General features: G+C 52.7%; 1 protein-coding gene across 1 annotated transcript in view; it reads right to left on the bottom strand.

Annotated features, from left to right (window-relative positions):
* Positions 1-4,229: 4,229 nt before the first annotated feature.
* Positions 4,230-15,454, bottom strand: part of SAMM50 (SAMM50 sorting and assembly machinery component) — a 32,747-nt gene continuing 21,522 nt past the window's right edge. The window contains exons 13-15 of the mRNA XM_081591747.1: positions 11,315-11,461; positions 10,149-10,290; positions 4,230-4,438 (exon numbers count right to left, since the gene is read on the bottom strand). Coding sequence (XP_081447873.1) covers positions 4,393-4,438; positions 10,149-10,290; positions 11,315-11,461 — 335 coding nt within the window. The 3' untranslated portion in view covers positions 4,230-4,392. The remainder of the gene's footprint in view (positions 4,439-10,148; positions 10,291-11,314; positions 11,462-15,454) is intronic.

Here is a 15,454-nt window from a genome sequence, read left to right as displayed (position 1 = left end):
AGTAAGTGGTTGTGTCATGGAGATCATCGACTATGTAAGTATTTCATGAAGTGGTACTGACGGCTTGGGAGAGAATCTCTGGGTAAGCATCATCTAGTTCAGAAAATGCTGCATCTGGCTGGGGACAGGGCTGGGGTTTGAGTCCAGTCTGAATCACAAAGTACCCACTGCTTTCTCCTTGTACCTAATGTTCAAACACTGGCAAAGCGATTGACGGTGTTACATGTCAGCTGTCAGTTACACAGGGGCACAAAGCCTCAGAAAACCCATAGGCAGCATCCTTGGGACTTGGGAATCCAGCACCTGCAGGGACCAAACCCAAATCCTGTCCTTTGACAGAAGAGGGCCTCAGCCAGAGGGAAGGAGGGGGTGGGTCTGGTGAAGAACCCAAGGACCAGAGCAGCATCATGACGTGGGGCCCGTGGTTATCCACTTTCCGTGCCTCCTCCCCGGACGGGCCCACGGCAGGAGCTATATAGATGCTACAATGGCCACACAGGGCCCGTGGGCACCCGGGGTGGAGATGCGTGCTGAAGGAGAACCACTCCCAGCTCCAGCCCTCTGCTGCCTACAGCAGTGAAGACTTCTTGTTGTCAGACCCACTTCTTTAGAGAAGCTAGAAATGGAAATCTTGGGTACAGCCACCTGATTTTTTTTATTTTTGGCTGCGCCGGGTCCTAGTTGCGGCATGTGGGATGGTCAAGCTTTGTTGTGGCTTGTGGGATCTTTAGTTGTGATATGTGAGCTCTTAATTGGACCATGTGGGATCTAGTTCCCCAACCAGGGATCAAACCCAGGCCTCCCTGCCGAATTGGGGGCATGGAGTCTTAGCTACTGCACCACCTTAGGAACTCCCCAGCCACCTGGTTTTAAACATTTCATTTTCTTTCAAGCGCAGCTCTTGCTTTTTGTTCTAGACTAAGGCACCCACTCCTCTTTGGTGATCTTTAACCTGATGCTGAAGCTGAAGCTCCAATACTTTGGCCACCTGATGCAAAGAACTGACTCCTTGGAAAAGACCCTGAGGCTGGGAAAGATTGAGGGCGGGAGGAGAAGGGGATGAAGGAGGATGACATGGTTGGATGGCATCACCGACTCAATGGACATGAGTTTGGGTAAACTCCGGGAGCTGGTGATGGACAGGGAGGCCTGGCGTGCTGCAGTCCTTGGGGTCGCAGAGAGTCGGACCCGACTGAGCGACTGAACTGAACCGAACCACACAGTGCATTTGAGCACATCTAATTATCCTAAAGGCAGGTTTATCTGGTCTTCAAGAAGCAAATTCACAAACTAAAGAGAATTCTTAGCTTCAGGAGCTGTGGGGGTATGAGCAAGATGTCAAAAGCGTAGGGTCTGTGCCGGAATCAACCTAAGAGGAAGTGTGGCCTGACCTTCATCAGCAGGGCCTGCCTGACTGTCCTCTGTGCCAGTGACTGAGCCCCTTGGTAGCACAGCCTGTTTCCTCCTTGGATAGTAAAAGCCTTGCAGACAACAGACCGGGGGATGGAGGTGGGAGTGGGACACGGGTGGCTCAGCTCGCGGAGCACGTGGCTGATGAACCTTGTGTAAGAGGTCAGAGTGCGAGTGCAGAGACCGCCACAAGGTCATGGTAGCAGGCGACGTGATGCATCATGGACGGGTTTTCTTCTGTAGGCACTGTGACAGCTATCTTTGCTGAAGCTAGCCTGTCACACTCGCAAGGTGACTGGCCCAGCAGGTTTCCAGCAAGGGAGACGGCAGCGTTCCCCTTCAGAATGAAGACACGTAAGGCTTCGTGTCTTGGCCCATTCCTTTGCAGAGTGATGTGAAAGCTTGATTGAACAAATATTGAACTCTGGTCTAATCCCAAATGCTCAGGTATTTAGAAAGAAATGAAATCAAATTAATATGCAAAGGGACTTCCCTGGTGATACAGTGGTTAGAACTCGGTGCTTTCACTGCCAAGCAGGGGGCATGGGTTCGATCCCTGGTTGGGGAACTAAGATCCCACAGGTGGGAGGCGCAGCCAGAGACTTGCGGAGGCAGGGTGGTACTTTGGGGAGGGGGCTGTGGTGCTCTTCACGCTCCTTCTCTATGACATCTTTTGCTCTGAACAGCAGCTATGAAACTCAGCCCACAGTGAAACTGCCTGGGCTCTGGTCTTTCACAGACAGCACTTTGCGAAGGGCTCCTGGCTTCCTGCTCCCGTCTGCCCACTGAACCCCGAGAAGGGACAGAATTCTGATCTTACCCTGGGTCTCCACTGCTCCCACTCCACCCTGTGAAGCAGCCGCCTAAGAAGTGTGTCTGCCACTGAAACCCGGCTCCTGACCAGGAGGCAGCCGACCTGCCGCGCTTTCATTAAGGAGCTGGGCTGGCGACCCGAGGTGACCCGGCCTTGCGTGATTCAACATGCGACGTTTCAAAAGTAACTTCTTTTTGGATTCTCCACCAGAGTAGGAGATGAATTCACAAAGGTCATGGAGTCTGAGAGTCTGGGTTACCTGGATTTTTACTGTTCTTAATTTGTAGCCTGAACACAACAGCTGTTCTGTGGGTTTCTTATTTTGCCAAATGGATCAATGTGAAACTGGAAACAAAAAAGCAACTCAGGGGGAAAAAAGCATATTCTCCCAGGTTCCCAGCTGTTAATTTTCTCCTTAGGTATCCTCTGCAAAATCTCCATAGTTCACGTGGGCAGTGAGGGCGAGACAGGCCTCGGAGGCCTGAGCGCAGGTGGGTCCTTGGGCTCGGGCGCCCTTCGCAGGGGTATAAACCAGGTAACAGGAGGATGAAGCCAAAGGGCACTGAGCCCCAGCCTGGGGGTGGGGTTGGGGAGGGATATCTAATAGGAAAGCTCTCTGGCTAAAGCCCTCTGGGGCATCACCTGTACCCCCGGACATTTTTACAGGGCACCATAAAGAATTCAGAGGAGGTTTAAATTGTTAAAACTTTCTTCTCATGTGGCTAATTAAGTCTACCCTAAAATATTACTCTGAGAGATAGATACTAGGTGTGTTAGGCAGGATAATGGTCCCCCGAAGATGCCCATGTTCTAATTCCTGGAACCTGTGGGTTTCTGACTCATTGTGGCCGGGGGCATTATTAGATTGCAGTAGAACCACGGCTGCTGATCACCTGATAGTAACATCAGACCAGCCTGCAGTGTCCGGGTGGGCCCGGTAGTCACAGGGGCCCAGAGACGAGGCAAAGAGCCAGAGGGAGACGGAAGACAGCTGTGGGCTTTGAAGACACAGGAAGGGGCCATCAGCCAGGGATCGCGGGCACCTCGGGAAGCTGGGAAAGGTCAGGAAACCGGCCCTCCCCTGGAACCTCCAGCAGGCACGCGGCCCGGCGGACGCCCTGGTTTCAGGCCACTGAGACCCATTTTGGACTCGCGGCGTCTGGACTGCAAAGGGACGAATCTGTGTGGCGCTGACTCTAGGTCTGCGGTGCTTTGTTAGAGTAACACGGGAAGCGGATTCACACGTCTTTATTAACGAGGTGGCCTTCCCTCCCTGCCTCCCTGACGTCAGGCTGGTTCGTCCTTGCAGGGAGCACACACTGGCTGAGATGACCCTGTGCCTGCGGCCCCGCAGACAGGAGCCCTTCTCAGCTGGCATCAAGTCAGAGCACGCCTGCCCCCCAGCGGCGGGCTCTGCGGATCGCTTCATGGACAATGCCCATCGCGGTCGCGAGAACTTGAGGGAGAAACAGCCCAAATGGACTATTTCAGTCAACCCACCAAAAAATATAATAGTAATGATAATAATGAGAGTTGTTAGTCACTCAGTCCTGTCTGATTCTTTGCGACCCCATGTAGCCCACCAGGCTCCTCTGTCCATGGGATTCTCCAGGCAAGAATACTGGAGTGGGTTGCCAGGCCCTCCTCCAGGGGGATCGTCCTGACCCAGGGTCGAACCAGCATCTCCTGCACTGGAGGCAGATTCTTTACCACAGAGCCACCAGGGAAGCCCAGTGATGATGATGATAATAACACTTTCTAACGCTAGTTTACAGTTTGCAAACAGTCACGCCATTGCTGATTTCCCCTCATCTGTGGGAACTGAGCGCTGAGGCCCGAAGAGTCCGGGATGAAAGGGGAACCAGGAGACGTCTGACAGGCTCTCCCCCCCCGGGCGGCACGCGTGAAGGACGCACACAGGCCACCTGACCCGGCCCTCAGGAAAAGTGGCACGTGGGGCACACTGGCCTCGGAAAGGAAATCCCATCCACGATGCGGCCGAGTATTTGTCTTTGAAAATTTATTGACATGGTTTCCCACAAGGACTGCAGTCAAAGGATCCATGAAATGTGTTTATCTGGAGAGAGAGAGAGTGTGGCCCTGAGAACCTCAGCGCTGCCCGCGTCCTGGAACCGCTGCTGGAGGGGCCGGAGGATGCTCTGCATCTGCTACAGGAACCTGATCCCAGCTCCGAACTGGACGCCGTCACAGATCCTGGAAAACAAAGTGCTTCTCTTAAGGCAGGAAGTCAACGCTCGGGTCTGCTCTGCTCACCCCACCACTGTCAGCTCCAGAGACATGCACGTCTCAGACACAAGACCCGGGCGGCCCCGTCAGCTCCAGAGACGTGCATGTCTCAGACACAAGGCCCAGGCGGCCCTGCCTCTCAGGAGGCCCGGGCCCTCCTGCCCGCCTCTCTCCTCCCTCCTGGCTGCCCAGCCTCACCCGCTGGCCCTGGCCGCTCCCTCCTCGGCTCGTTTTTAAGGACCAGCCTTTGGAGGATGGACGAGGGAACAAAACGGGAGACACAAATCCCCACGCCCTGCTTCCTCCTCTATCCCTCTGTTTCCCCAATCCTGACCCAAGTGGAGACAACAGGAGGACCTAGGAGAGAAATATTCACCAACAACAAAACTCTGATGGGGGCGGTGGAGGCGGGGGGGTGGGGGAAAGCTTTGTTCATTCCTAAGGCTACCAGGACGACACAGGGAGGTCGGGGAGGGAACCAGGAGGAGAGCAGAACCCAGAAGAGTCCCAGGGGCCTGTGGCAACAGCAGAACCCACAGCCCCGCAGGGTTTTTCCCGACCACCTCTTTGCAGCCTGCTCCTCTCGCAGGAAAGGAAGGACGCAGGAGGTCACGTGGGTTGCGGCATCAGCCTCCCGCTGAGACTTTCGCAGGTTCCCTTCTGTGCGCTGTTGATCACCAGCTGACAGACCCCTGGGCCCGTGCTCAGATGGGCAAGGGGGCCGAGCAGCGAGGAGGTGGCTGTGGTCACGGCAGGGTCCTGGGAGCCGAGCTCAGCACCCAGACACATGTGTGCACGAGGGCCTGGCCGCGTCTGTGACAGCCGGACCCCTGCCCCGGCCGCACGCAGCGTGCAGGCTGAGAATCACTGGCTGAGGTGTGTTCCTGGGACCCCCCCCGCCGCCGCCAGCGATGGTGGAGCCCACCAGGCTAAGAACCGCCCCCGGCATGAAGGGTGGTCTCCCGCACGGCCCACCTGCTAGCCGGGCTCAGGGACAGGACCAGGGCTGTACGGTCCTGGGGTCACAACATCAGGAAGCAGAAGCTTCCAGCGAAAGCGAAGTTCCAAATCCCAACCGGCAGCTGACGACGATGTGTTTGTGGAACACAGTGTGTTTTTGCAAGTCCTGAGTTTCCAGAAAAACTGGACAAGAACAGCCCCCTCATTCAGAGGAAAGCTGATGTTTCCCTGTCACAACACCTGCGCCCTCCCCTCTCCCCGCCCTTAGAGCTTAAGACGCAGAAAAGCTGACAGAAAGTGGTCTTCAGCCTGACTGTGAGCGAGGGGACAAAATAACCTGATCAATTAAGAGACTCGAGACAGAGAATCACTGCTGTTGCCACTGACCGCCCGCAGGGTCAAGGGTGCTCACTGACCCACACTGTCAGCAGAAGTCACCTGATCGGAAGGCACAGCCACAGTCCGGCCCCCACGTGACCCTGAGTAAACCTCGCTGCTGCCCTTAAACGGCCAAGATCCACAACCAGGACCGTGACTGTGCTTGCACAGCTTAATTCTGCTGAGATCCAAACAATGTGTCTTTACCTTTTATATTATCGGGTCCATAAAAGGGGGTCCAATGCCTACATTCGCTATTTGGGAAAATGTCTGAAAATAGGCTACAAGATAAAAATAAGTCAAGTCCTAGGTTTACACGGTTCAGAAACAAGCAGGCATTCCAATAAAGGCTCGTTTACTTGAACTATATAAACAGATTAAACAACTTTACAAGCGCACGTTTATGTTCACGTTTATGTTCAGAGACCGTATAAACGTGTCACAGGAAAGATACCCGCTACACATACCCAGAATGGTGTCGCCGATGCCAGGAGCATGGAGTCGGCCTCACCAAACGCCTGTCATCCTGTTCTGTGTCCCCTGTCCCACGCTTGTAACTCAGGAGGCGCCTCAGACAAGTCCCCCGTGTCTTCAGTCGCCCCTCCCGCCGGCACGGTCTCGGGCCCCACAGGGTCCCCCAGCATCAGGCTCCCATCCTCCCCCTGCAGGCCCCGGGCCTGGATCTGGCATGGGCAACTCAGCAGGAGGCAGGCTGACGAGGGCCAGGACTCAGAGACCCTGGTGTGTGCCCGAGGGGAAACGGCCAGAGGAGATGGAAGGGGACAAGAGTGACTGGAACCGGATCTCAGGCCCTGCCCGGCACCAAGGGCCGCCCCACGCCTCGCTTCTGCCCCTGCAGAAGGGGTACGAGCTGGCGCCCACAGGCATCTCCTGTATCCACCCCTTGGCTCCAGCTGTCTTTCTAGAAGTTTCAGGTCAGGTATCGACCCCTCCAGGAGGCCCTCTCACGCCCTCAGCAGCCGCTGTGACCCCTTTCCTGTCCTCTTCCGTTAATGACCACACTCTGCTGCCCCCACCAGCAGAGCTGCCTTAGTCCCTAGCGCGTCTCCAGGGACCACCATCGGGCGACACAGAGCGGTTGCATCAGAGCTCAGAGACAACGGTGTTCTACGTCACCTCCAGTACAAAATGCACCAAACGTTTCACGACGGTTTCCATTTCTGTAAAGATCTGAGATCCTAATTACAGAGTGACTGCATTAACTCGGGGGGGGGGGTTTCTATGGATGATCTGCACACACACAATTCCCTATCCTGCCAGCTGCCTGATATTAGAAATGAAGATCAAACAACTTCCAGTTCTGATGACAAGACTTCAGACAGAGCCACACACTGAGTGAGGAGAGCCCCCTGCAGAGGGACGCCCTGCACGACAGCATGCGCTGCAACCACTGCGACCCCAAACCGACCTGCCACGGCTCAGGGGGCGAGGCGCATCCTTGGGTCCTGGTCTTTAAATGTCCTGTGCACGGCCTGCTTCCTCCTTCAGGAACTCACATCTGACATTAATATCTGAACTACATTTTTCAAATTTAACTTGAAGAGAGGGAGCAGAGGGGAGAGGGGAACATGCCCGCTCCTTGCAGAGTCTGCGAGGAGAGTGGACCCAGCCAGGCTTTCCCCAGAGCCTCGGATTCTGGGAGCACAGCGACACCCAGTGGCCTCTGAGGATGCTGCAACCACACTTCTGAAGGACCAGAGGCCTTCGTAGAGCCAGCGGGGCGGGCCCAAGTCACACAGCCAGGGGACAGGCAAGGGCAGGGGCTGGCCTTGCAGCCCATCTGCAGCGCAGCCAGTCGAGGGGCCGCGGACACTCCTCCATGGCTGACAGTCACGGTGAAACAGACTGGAGAGCTACAGCAAAAACCCTACTCATGTGTCCAGGCTCCCCTGTAACAAGAAACATTTATAACCTACTTACTTGTATGATCTGGACTAATATTAAACATGGTTAATCTCCATCAGACGATCGTCATGGAAACAGCCTGGGTACTCTCTGAGACAGAGAAGCTGGTAGCGAATGAGTGTGAACGAGGAGACGCGTGAGAGACAGAGGGTTCTCCTTATTGCACGCTTTGCCCGAGGAGTGGGGGGCGGCACAGCCTCACCGCAGGGGTCTCTGAGGGGGTGGCGGGGGCAGAGGGAACGGCGCGCACTCTGGCCTCAGCAGGCTAGCGCTCCCTGGCACCTCTGACGGACACACACACCATCGTCCTGCCCACCCAGGCACATTACCGCTTGAGAAGCGCCGGCCCAGATAGTTCTCTGTGACTCCATCCCAGGGGGGGTGCAGGGCATCGCTGCACCTCGGCCGCTCCCTGCAAGGATTCAATGAGCACCTGGGTGTTACGCCAGGGAGCCCCGGGTCCACACCTGTGGTGGGCAGCTAAGACGTCACCTAGCGCACAAGCCCGGCTCTGGGAAAAGTGCCCGATTCCCCACGCTGCACTCTCCCTGAAATCAGGTCACGTCATCCATCTGTGGCGTCTCCATCACAGTCAGCCAGGCGGCAGCCCTGGGCACACTGCAGATGGGGAGGGGGCGGGGGGACCCGGTGTGCTTCCCAAGTGAGCTGCTGGCCGGGGCGAGTGCATCAGTCGCAGCAGCAACAGGAGGAACAATCAGACCTGCTGACAACACACTGGACGCGGCTCTCCAAGTGCACGGGTGTCCATTCCCTCAGCCCCCAAACCGGCAGAGCAATCATTACCGTTAGCGCCCATTCTCTGGATGTGAAAACAGAGACCCGGAACGGTTACGCCCCTCACCCAGGACCACAGAGCAGCTGCGGTCTGAGCCTGGGCTGCTGGGCTCCAGAGCACGCTCAGCCTGAACACCCAGACTCTCCCCAGCTCTGCTCCGTGCTGAGAACAGGCAAAGTGTGGAAGGGCGTTACCCGTGCTCAGAGCCGCAGAGCCGTGAGCGCGCGCGGAGGAAGGGCTCCGATGTCACGGGCGGCCCTGGCCCGAGCCAGCCTTCCAGCGAGATGAGCAGGGCAGACTCCACTGGGCCGACAGCCACAGAGGACTCGGGTGATGGACGCTGACCTGCAGCTAAGAGCACAGCCTTGTGAAAAGGTCCTTGACACGGCTCCTCTGAGAACACTGTCACCAGCGCACTGAGCGAAAAGACGGAGGGAGCAGAGGCGGTACAGGACCCCCTCCACCATCGCAGACCACAGCTCGGCTGGGAGCCTGAGCGATGATGACTCAGCATCACGGAGGAGCGCAGACAGAATGCTGAGGAGAAAAACACAGCCGTCGAGACTCCTGAAATGTGTGCGCATGAAGATACTCACAGGTCAACACAAACACGAGGCCTCCCACGTGGGCCTGAACCCTAAGCCCATGCGACGGGATCTAGGGAGGTGACCGAGTCACCACAGACGAGGGAGCTTAGCCGAGATGGGGTCCTTGGTGGGCGCAGCGTCCTTGTGAGAAGAGGCACCAGAGCGCTCGCTCTGTCCCCAGGTGAGGACGCAGTGAGAAGGTGCCATCCGCCAACCAGGAAGGGCGCCCTGGGCCACGAACCGAACCTGCCAGCATCCTGACCCCGGACATCCCAGCCCGCAGGCAGTGAGGAATCCACGTCTGCTCTCCAAGCCCCGAGTCTGTGCTATTACAAACTATCATGACAATACCTCTGGGCTTCTTGAACTTTCTACAGCACACACCAAATACTTTAAGAAACGGAATCAATTTCTTCTTCAGTACAAATCAATGACAGCTGGAGAAAAGGCTGGATAGCCAGTTCCCCTGCTGGCCAGAGAAGGCTCTGGAGGATGCGTCTTCTGTGGCCGGAGCAGAGCTGCGCCCACCCCAGCCTTTCGGGCTCCCAGCCTGCAACGTCCCCACGGCAACACCTCATCCCCCTCAGCACAGGGCCAGCAGTGCCGGCCACCGCCTCCAGCCAGGCCGCCCGGGTGGGGAGCTCCCGCTACTCGGCAACAAGTGCAAATAGCGTGAGGTGAGGGGACGAGGGCACCCCACAGCCTGCCCTCCAAACCGGATGGAAAGAAAAACCTCGCAGAGAAAAATCCCTGTACTTTCACTCCTTTGCCAACTATTCGATTTCTCTTAAAGTTTTAAATTTTAAAGGCTATTGGTGAAGTGATCGCTGTTGCTGAGTCGCTCAGTCGTGTCCGACTCTGCGACCCCATGGACTGTAGCACGCCAGCCTTCCCTGTCCCTCACGATCTCCCGGAGTTTGCTCAAATTCCTGTCCATTGAGTCAGTGATGCCAGTGATGACGCACGTTCAAAGCAGAGTATGGTGATGACAGAGCGCCACGCGCCTGTCGAGAGGACCCTCCGCACCTACCTGTCCCCACGCTGCACGCCCATGGGGACGCAGTAGTTGAGCTCCAGCCGCGCGATGTTGCCCAGCCTGAGGACAATGCCCGCCCCATAGGACCAGCGGATGCACTCGGCCAGCTTCCGGATGTGGGCTTTGGGGCCCTCCCCTGAAAAGAGAGGGGATGGGGCGTGACCAACCGCACGTGGCCCCCCACACGCCGCCTGTGGAAAGCCCTGGCTCTGTCTCCCTCTCCGTGTGGCCTCTGGTCATCTTAAGAGCCATCTGGTCGAGCTCTTCAAGGAGAACGCACGGAAGTGACACTGAGCCCAAACTCAAGACAAGGCTGGGGGCCGCACCGCCTCGCAGGCCCAGGAGAACACAGGCCCTGTCAATTCTCTGGGCCCGGCGCGTTCTGGTCCCTTTGCCTAGGATGGCATTTCCCCCATCCCCTGACCACCCAGGAAGCCTGACTCCAAGCCTTGGTTTCCAGACACCTCCCACGCCCCTGCTGCTGGATACGTCTGTGCCCCTCGCCCAGCCCTGAGCTCCGAGAGGAAGAGACCGGCTCTGTAGCCTTAACGACTGGCACAGAGTCGCTGCTCAAGAAATGTTTGCTAAATAAACACATTTTTTTTGGCAAGAGAGCACCAGATGAATTTTCATGCATGTTTCAGTCATTCGACCAGTGGCTCTACCCTGGGCCTCGCATCAGATGATGTAGCCTCCAAGGCAAGCATATGTGTGCATGCTCGGTCGTCCCCAGCTCTTTGTGACCCTATGGACTGGGGCCCACTGGGCTCCTCAGTCTACGGAATTTTCCCAGCGAGAATACTGGAGTGGGCTACCATTTTCTCCTCCAGGGCATAGTTCCTACATTTAAAGATGACATAATCTAAACCAGGGGCTTCCCAGGTGGCTCAATAGTAAAGAATCTGCCTGCCAATGCAGGAGACATAAGGGACGAGGGTTTGATCCCTGGGTCAGGAAGATCCCCTGGAGAAGGAAATGGCAACCCACTCCAGTCTGCTTGCCTGGAGGATCCCCTGGACAGAGGAGCCTGGCGGCTGCAGTCCATGGGATCAGACGCTACTGAGTACAGCAATCTAAAAGAGACGGACACCTGCCCGTGTCCTGCACTTTAAACATAAGGTCAGGTGCGCCGACTGGCCGCTCAAGAGCCCACGTCTTACCATAGTTGAGGTTGCAGAGGTTCCCCGCGTTGAGGAAGAAGTGTGTCCTGAAGAGCTCACCAAAGCCGCCCTGGCCGGGTCGGAAGGGTAACGGGGTATACAGGTGCAGCCCGCCGGCCCAGTAGGCTTCCCCGCCCAGGTAGTCACCTAGGCAAGGAAGGAACGAGGGTCAAAACAAGGCCACAGGTTCAAGACCACCCCGATGGCCCACCACGAACGAGAGTAGGGGTGTGCTGTGAACAGGACACACTCTGTGCCCGGGCCCACGAGCGGCTACTCTCCTAACCGCTGATGCCGTCGGCCTCCCTTTAAACAATCTTTCCTTTTCTCTTGGTTTGTTTTATACTTTGCTTTAACTGAAAAAAAAAAAAAAGCTAATATATCATTTAGGAAAGAATGAAACCAGTAATTGATCATATCTGTGAAATGCTTAGAACAAGCGAACTAATGGAAATCGCTTTTTCCGCAACTGCAGATGCCTAGATCATTGTCGCTTGGCAAACGAAATGCATTATTCTGCAGAAATTTCAAGACCGCGCTACAGAGAGACAAAATGCAGCAAAAGTCTCTGCAGTTTCTGGAAATGGCCAGACTCGCTATTAAGCCAAAGGTACAGAGGGCCTGCTCCCCGCCGCACAAGGACGCTGTCCGGCTCAATGTCTTCACAGAAGGGGCTCGTTTTCAAAGGTTCATGACCACTTGGGGTTTTTGTTTGTTTGTTTACATAATGCATAATAATACAAGTTACTTCTACAAATGTCCCTACTATTTCAACTACTAATAGCCACAACATTAAAACCACAACAAAACCCTCTGAATTGTTTATACTTTGTTACCAAATACTATTTGTAAAGTGCCTCAGTCTCCTTTAACACAAAATGACCCAACCATGACAAAGAAAACTACAGGTTGTCTCCAAGATTAACCTCAAGGAATGGACTGCTTATTCACTGAGACTCCAGCGTCTCCTCACCCCTGTTAACACTGGAGTCCTGGAGGGAACAACCGACCGAGGGCAGGAGCTCCGCCAGGTTTGCTTTTCATTTTCCAGCAGGCGTTCCTCTCTTTCCTTAAATAACCTATTTTTTTCTCATCATGAAAGTAATATACGCATCGCAGAAAATCTAATAAAAAATTCTCCTTTAATTTCAACCATTAAGAGAAAACCAGCTAACATCCTGGTGTCCTTCCTTTCAGTGAATTACAATGAAACATTAAATAAGAAAATAAAATGTAAATATATATACACGTTATCTTTCAGTCCTGATTTTTTTTTCATTTACTGTACTATAAGCACTTCCCTCTAAGACTTCTTATTCTTTGAAAATGTGATTCTGATGCCTGAATAATCACATATATGGACCATAATGCAACGACCTGTGGTTCAGTCGCTAAGTCATGTCTGAGTCTTTGACCCCATAGTCTGTAGCCCACCAGGCTCCTTTGCCCATGAGATTTCCCAAGCAAGAATACTGGAGTGGATTGCCATTTCCTTCTCCAGGGTATCTTCTGGGCCAGAGACAGAACTGGTCTCCTGCAGGCAGTCTCCTGCATTAGAGGCTGATTCTTTACCAACTGAGCCAGCAGGGAAGCCCAATGCAATGACCTACCCATTGACTACTGTCCTATTGGTATTGAATTTCTTGAGAGTGGATGTTAACCTGTGATGGACTTTTCTGCACACACGTTTTTAAACCATCTTGAGGTATAATATACACACAAAAACCACACACATCCTAAGTGTATAATGCAGTGAATTTCCAGGCACAGAACACATGATACAGTGAGCACCCAGACCAAGAAATAGACACATGCCGTGCCCTGGGGAGGCCCTGTTCTCCCTTCTAATCACCACCCACGCCAAGCGCAACCATCACCTGCCACCCCGACGGCACAGGTCTCTTTATCTGGTCTCCACACTTCGCACAGATAGAATCACAGGGCATGCATGTCCTGGGGCTGACTGTTTTTTGGGAGGGAGGCATATGTTTCTTAAGTCTGTTCAGGCCACCCCATCAGCGGCTCTAACTAGCTCATCCTTGTTGCTATGTAACAAACCACAGTGTGAAGACACACTGTTCAGTTGCCTATCCTGGGGCTGACGGGCACTTGGGGTTCCAGTTTTCAGTTTGGCGCTATTATCCATGTGTGTTAGTCACTCAGTCGTGTCTGACTCTTTGTAACCCCTACAGACTGTAGCCAGCCTGGATCCTCTGTCCGTGGGATTTTTCAAGCAAGAATACTGGAGTGGGTTGCCATTCCCTTCTAGTTCTTGTATATATATGTTTTAAGCTCTTGATAAATATTGTCAAACTGCTTTCATGAAAAGTTACGGCGATTTACACCCTTGCTCACAGAATCTTACCAATTGCCTTTTAATAGGTAATTAAATAAAACATTACTGTGTTTTAATTTTCAGGCAAATGGAAGACTCCAAAACTTTTATCGAGTCACTAAATAATACTTGCTACAGTGAAAAAAGCAGCTGTTACTTTTCCAAAAGAAAAGGACTAATAAAAGCATCCTAAAAGCAAATGAAAAGAAATAAATTATATTTTGTACAAAAATTTATGCCATGGATGATCATTATTTTTAATAATATAAAATAGGAACAACAAAGATGTTTAAAAAATGTTAAGAAAGCCAGGATAGACTATTTTATAATGTAATAACATGTGTCCTATCTAAATGATGGTTTTCATAACACATGGCAATTCTCTAATAAAATGTCAAGGACTGGACAGAGTTCCAGAAACAGGAATGCTCTCACTCTGCTAGACAGCTGTGATTGAGACAAGCTTTCTTGAGCACAATATAAACCCTGAGGATACTCAAAATCCGTTAATCTAGCAATCTAGAACTTTATATTATATAGTAAAGCCTATAGATAAGCACAAAGATTGAGTTAGGTTATCCACTGACACATAGTTATTTAAAACAAGAAAAAAAGAAAACAGTCTAAATGTCTAACACTTGGGATTTGGTTTAGAAAGGTCACAGTATGGCAAGAACATGAAATATGCAGCCATTAAAAATGATAAGGCTTTTATCTTTCTGAGTCATTGCTGGTGGGAATGCAAAATGGTATCGCTATTTTGGAGGACAGTCTGGCATTTTCTTACAAAGCTAAACATAATTTTACCATACAATCCAGCAATTGCACTCTTTGGTTTTTACCCAAATGAGCTGAAAAATCTTACATCCAGATAAAAAAAGCTGCACACAGATATCTCTATCAGCTTTACTCGTAATTGCGAAAAATTGGATGTCCTGCAAGCAAGATATCCTTCAACAGGTGAATGGATAAAACACCCTGTGGAACAGCCATGCAGTGGGGGGAATATCATTTGGTGATAAAAAGATATGAGCAATCAAGCTATGAAAAGACACAGAGGACTGAATCACTATATTGGACATCAGAAACTAATATAATATTATAAATCAACTATACTCCAATTAAGATAGATATACATATACACATACACACACATACATGTAAACAAAAATTTAATAACTACATTGACCAAAAGAAAAGAAAAAGATATGGAGGAACCTGAAATGCGTATTGCTGCATCAAAACAGTCAGTCTGAAAAGCGCACATACTGTATGACTCCGACTATATGACATTCCGGAAAAGGCAAAACCGTGGAGGGAGTAAGGGTCAACGGCTTTCAGGAATGGAGGAGGAAGCAGGGAGGAAGTAAAGGTGAGTGGTCTTCAGGAACCGAGGCGGAGGCAGGGAGGGAGGAACGAACAGGTGGAGTGTAGTGAACGTTCAGGGGTGAAACCACGCTATAAGATACCCTAAGAGCAGATACATGCCGTCATCCATCTGTCAAAACCCAGACACTTCACAACACAGACAGGGGACGCCTACGTGAACCATGGAGCTTAGTTGGTAGTAACATGTCAGTACCTGGAGAAGGAAATGGCAACCCACTCCAGTCTTCTTGCCTGGAGAATCCCACGGACAGAGGAGCCTGGTGGGCTACAGACCATGGAGTCACACAGAGTTGGACACAACTGAGCGATTTAGCAGCAGCAGCAACACATTGCTGCTGGCTCATCAGTTGTGACAACCGTCCCACACTAACACAGGATGCTCGTAGTCAAGGATCCTACAGGCACGTACGGTGAGC

The sequence above is a fragment of the Giraffa tippelskirchi genome, chromosome 4 (assembly GCF_054371585.1).
Source record: "Giraffa tippelskirchi isolate mGirTip1 chromosome 4, T2T-mGirTip1v1.2.pri, whole genome shotgun sequence".
NCBI lineage: Eukaryota > Metazoa > Chordata > Mammalia > Artiodactyla > Giraffidae > Giraffa > Giraffa tippelskirchi.
The sequence above is the reverse complement of the archived record's forward strand: the minus strand, read 5'-3'. Positions and strand labels throughout refer to the sequence as shown.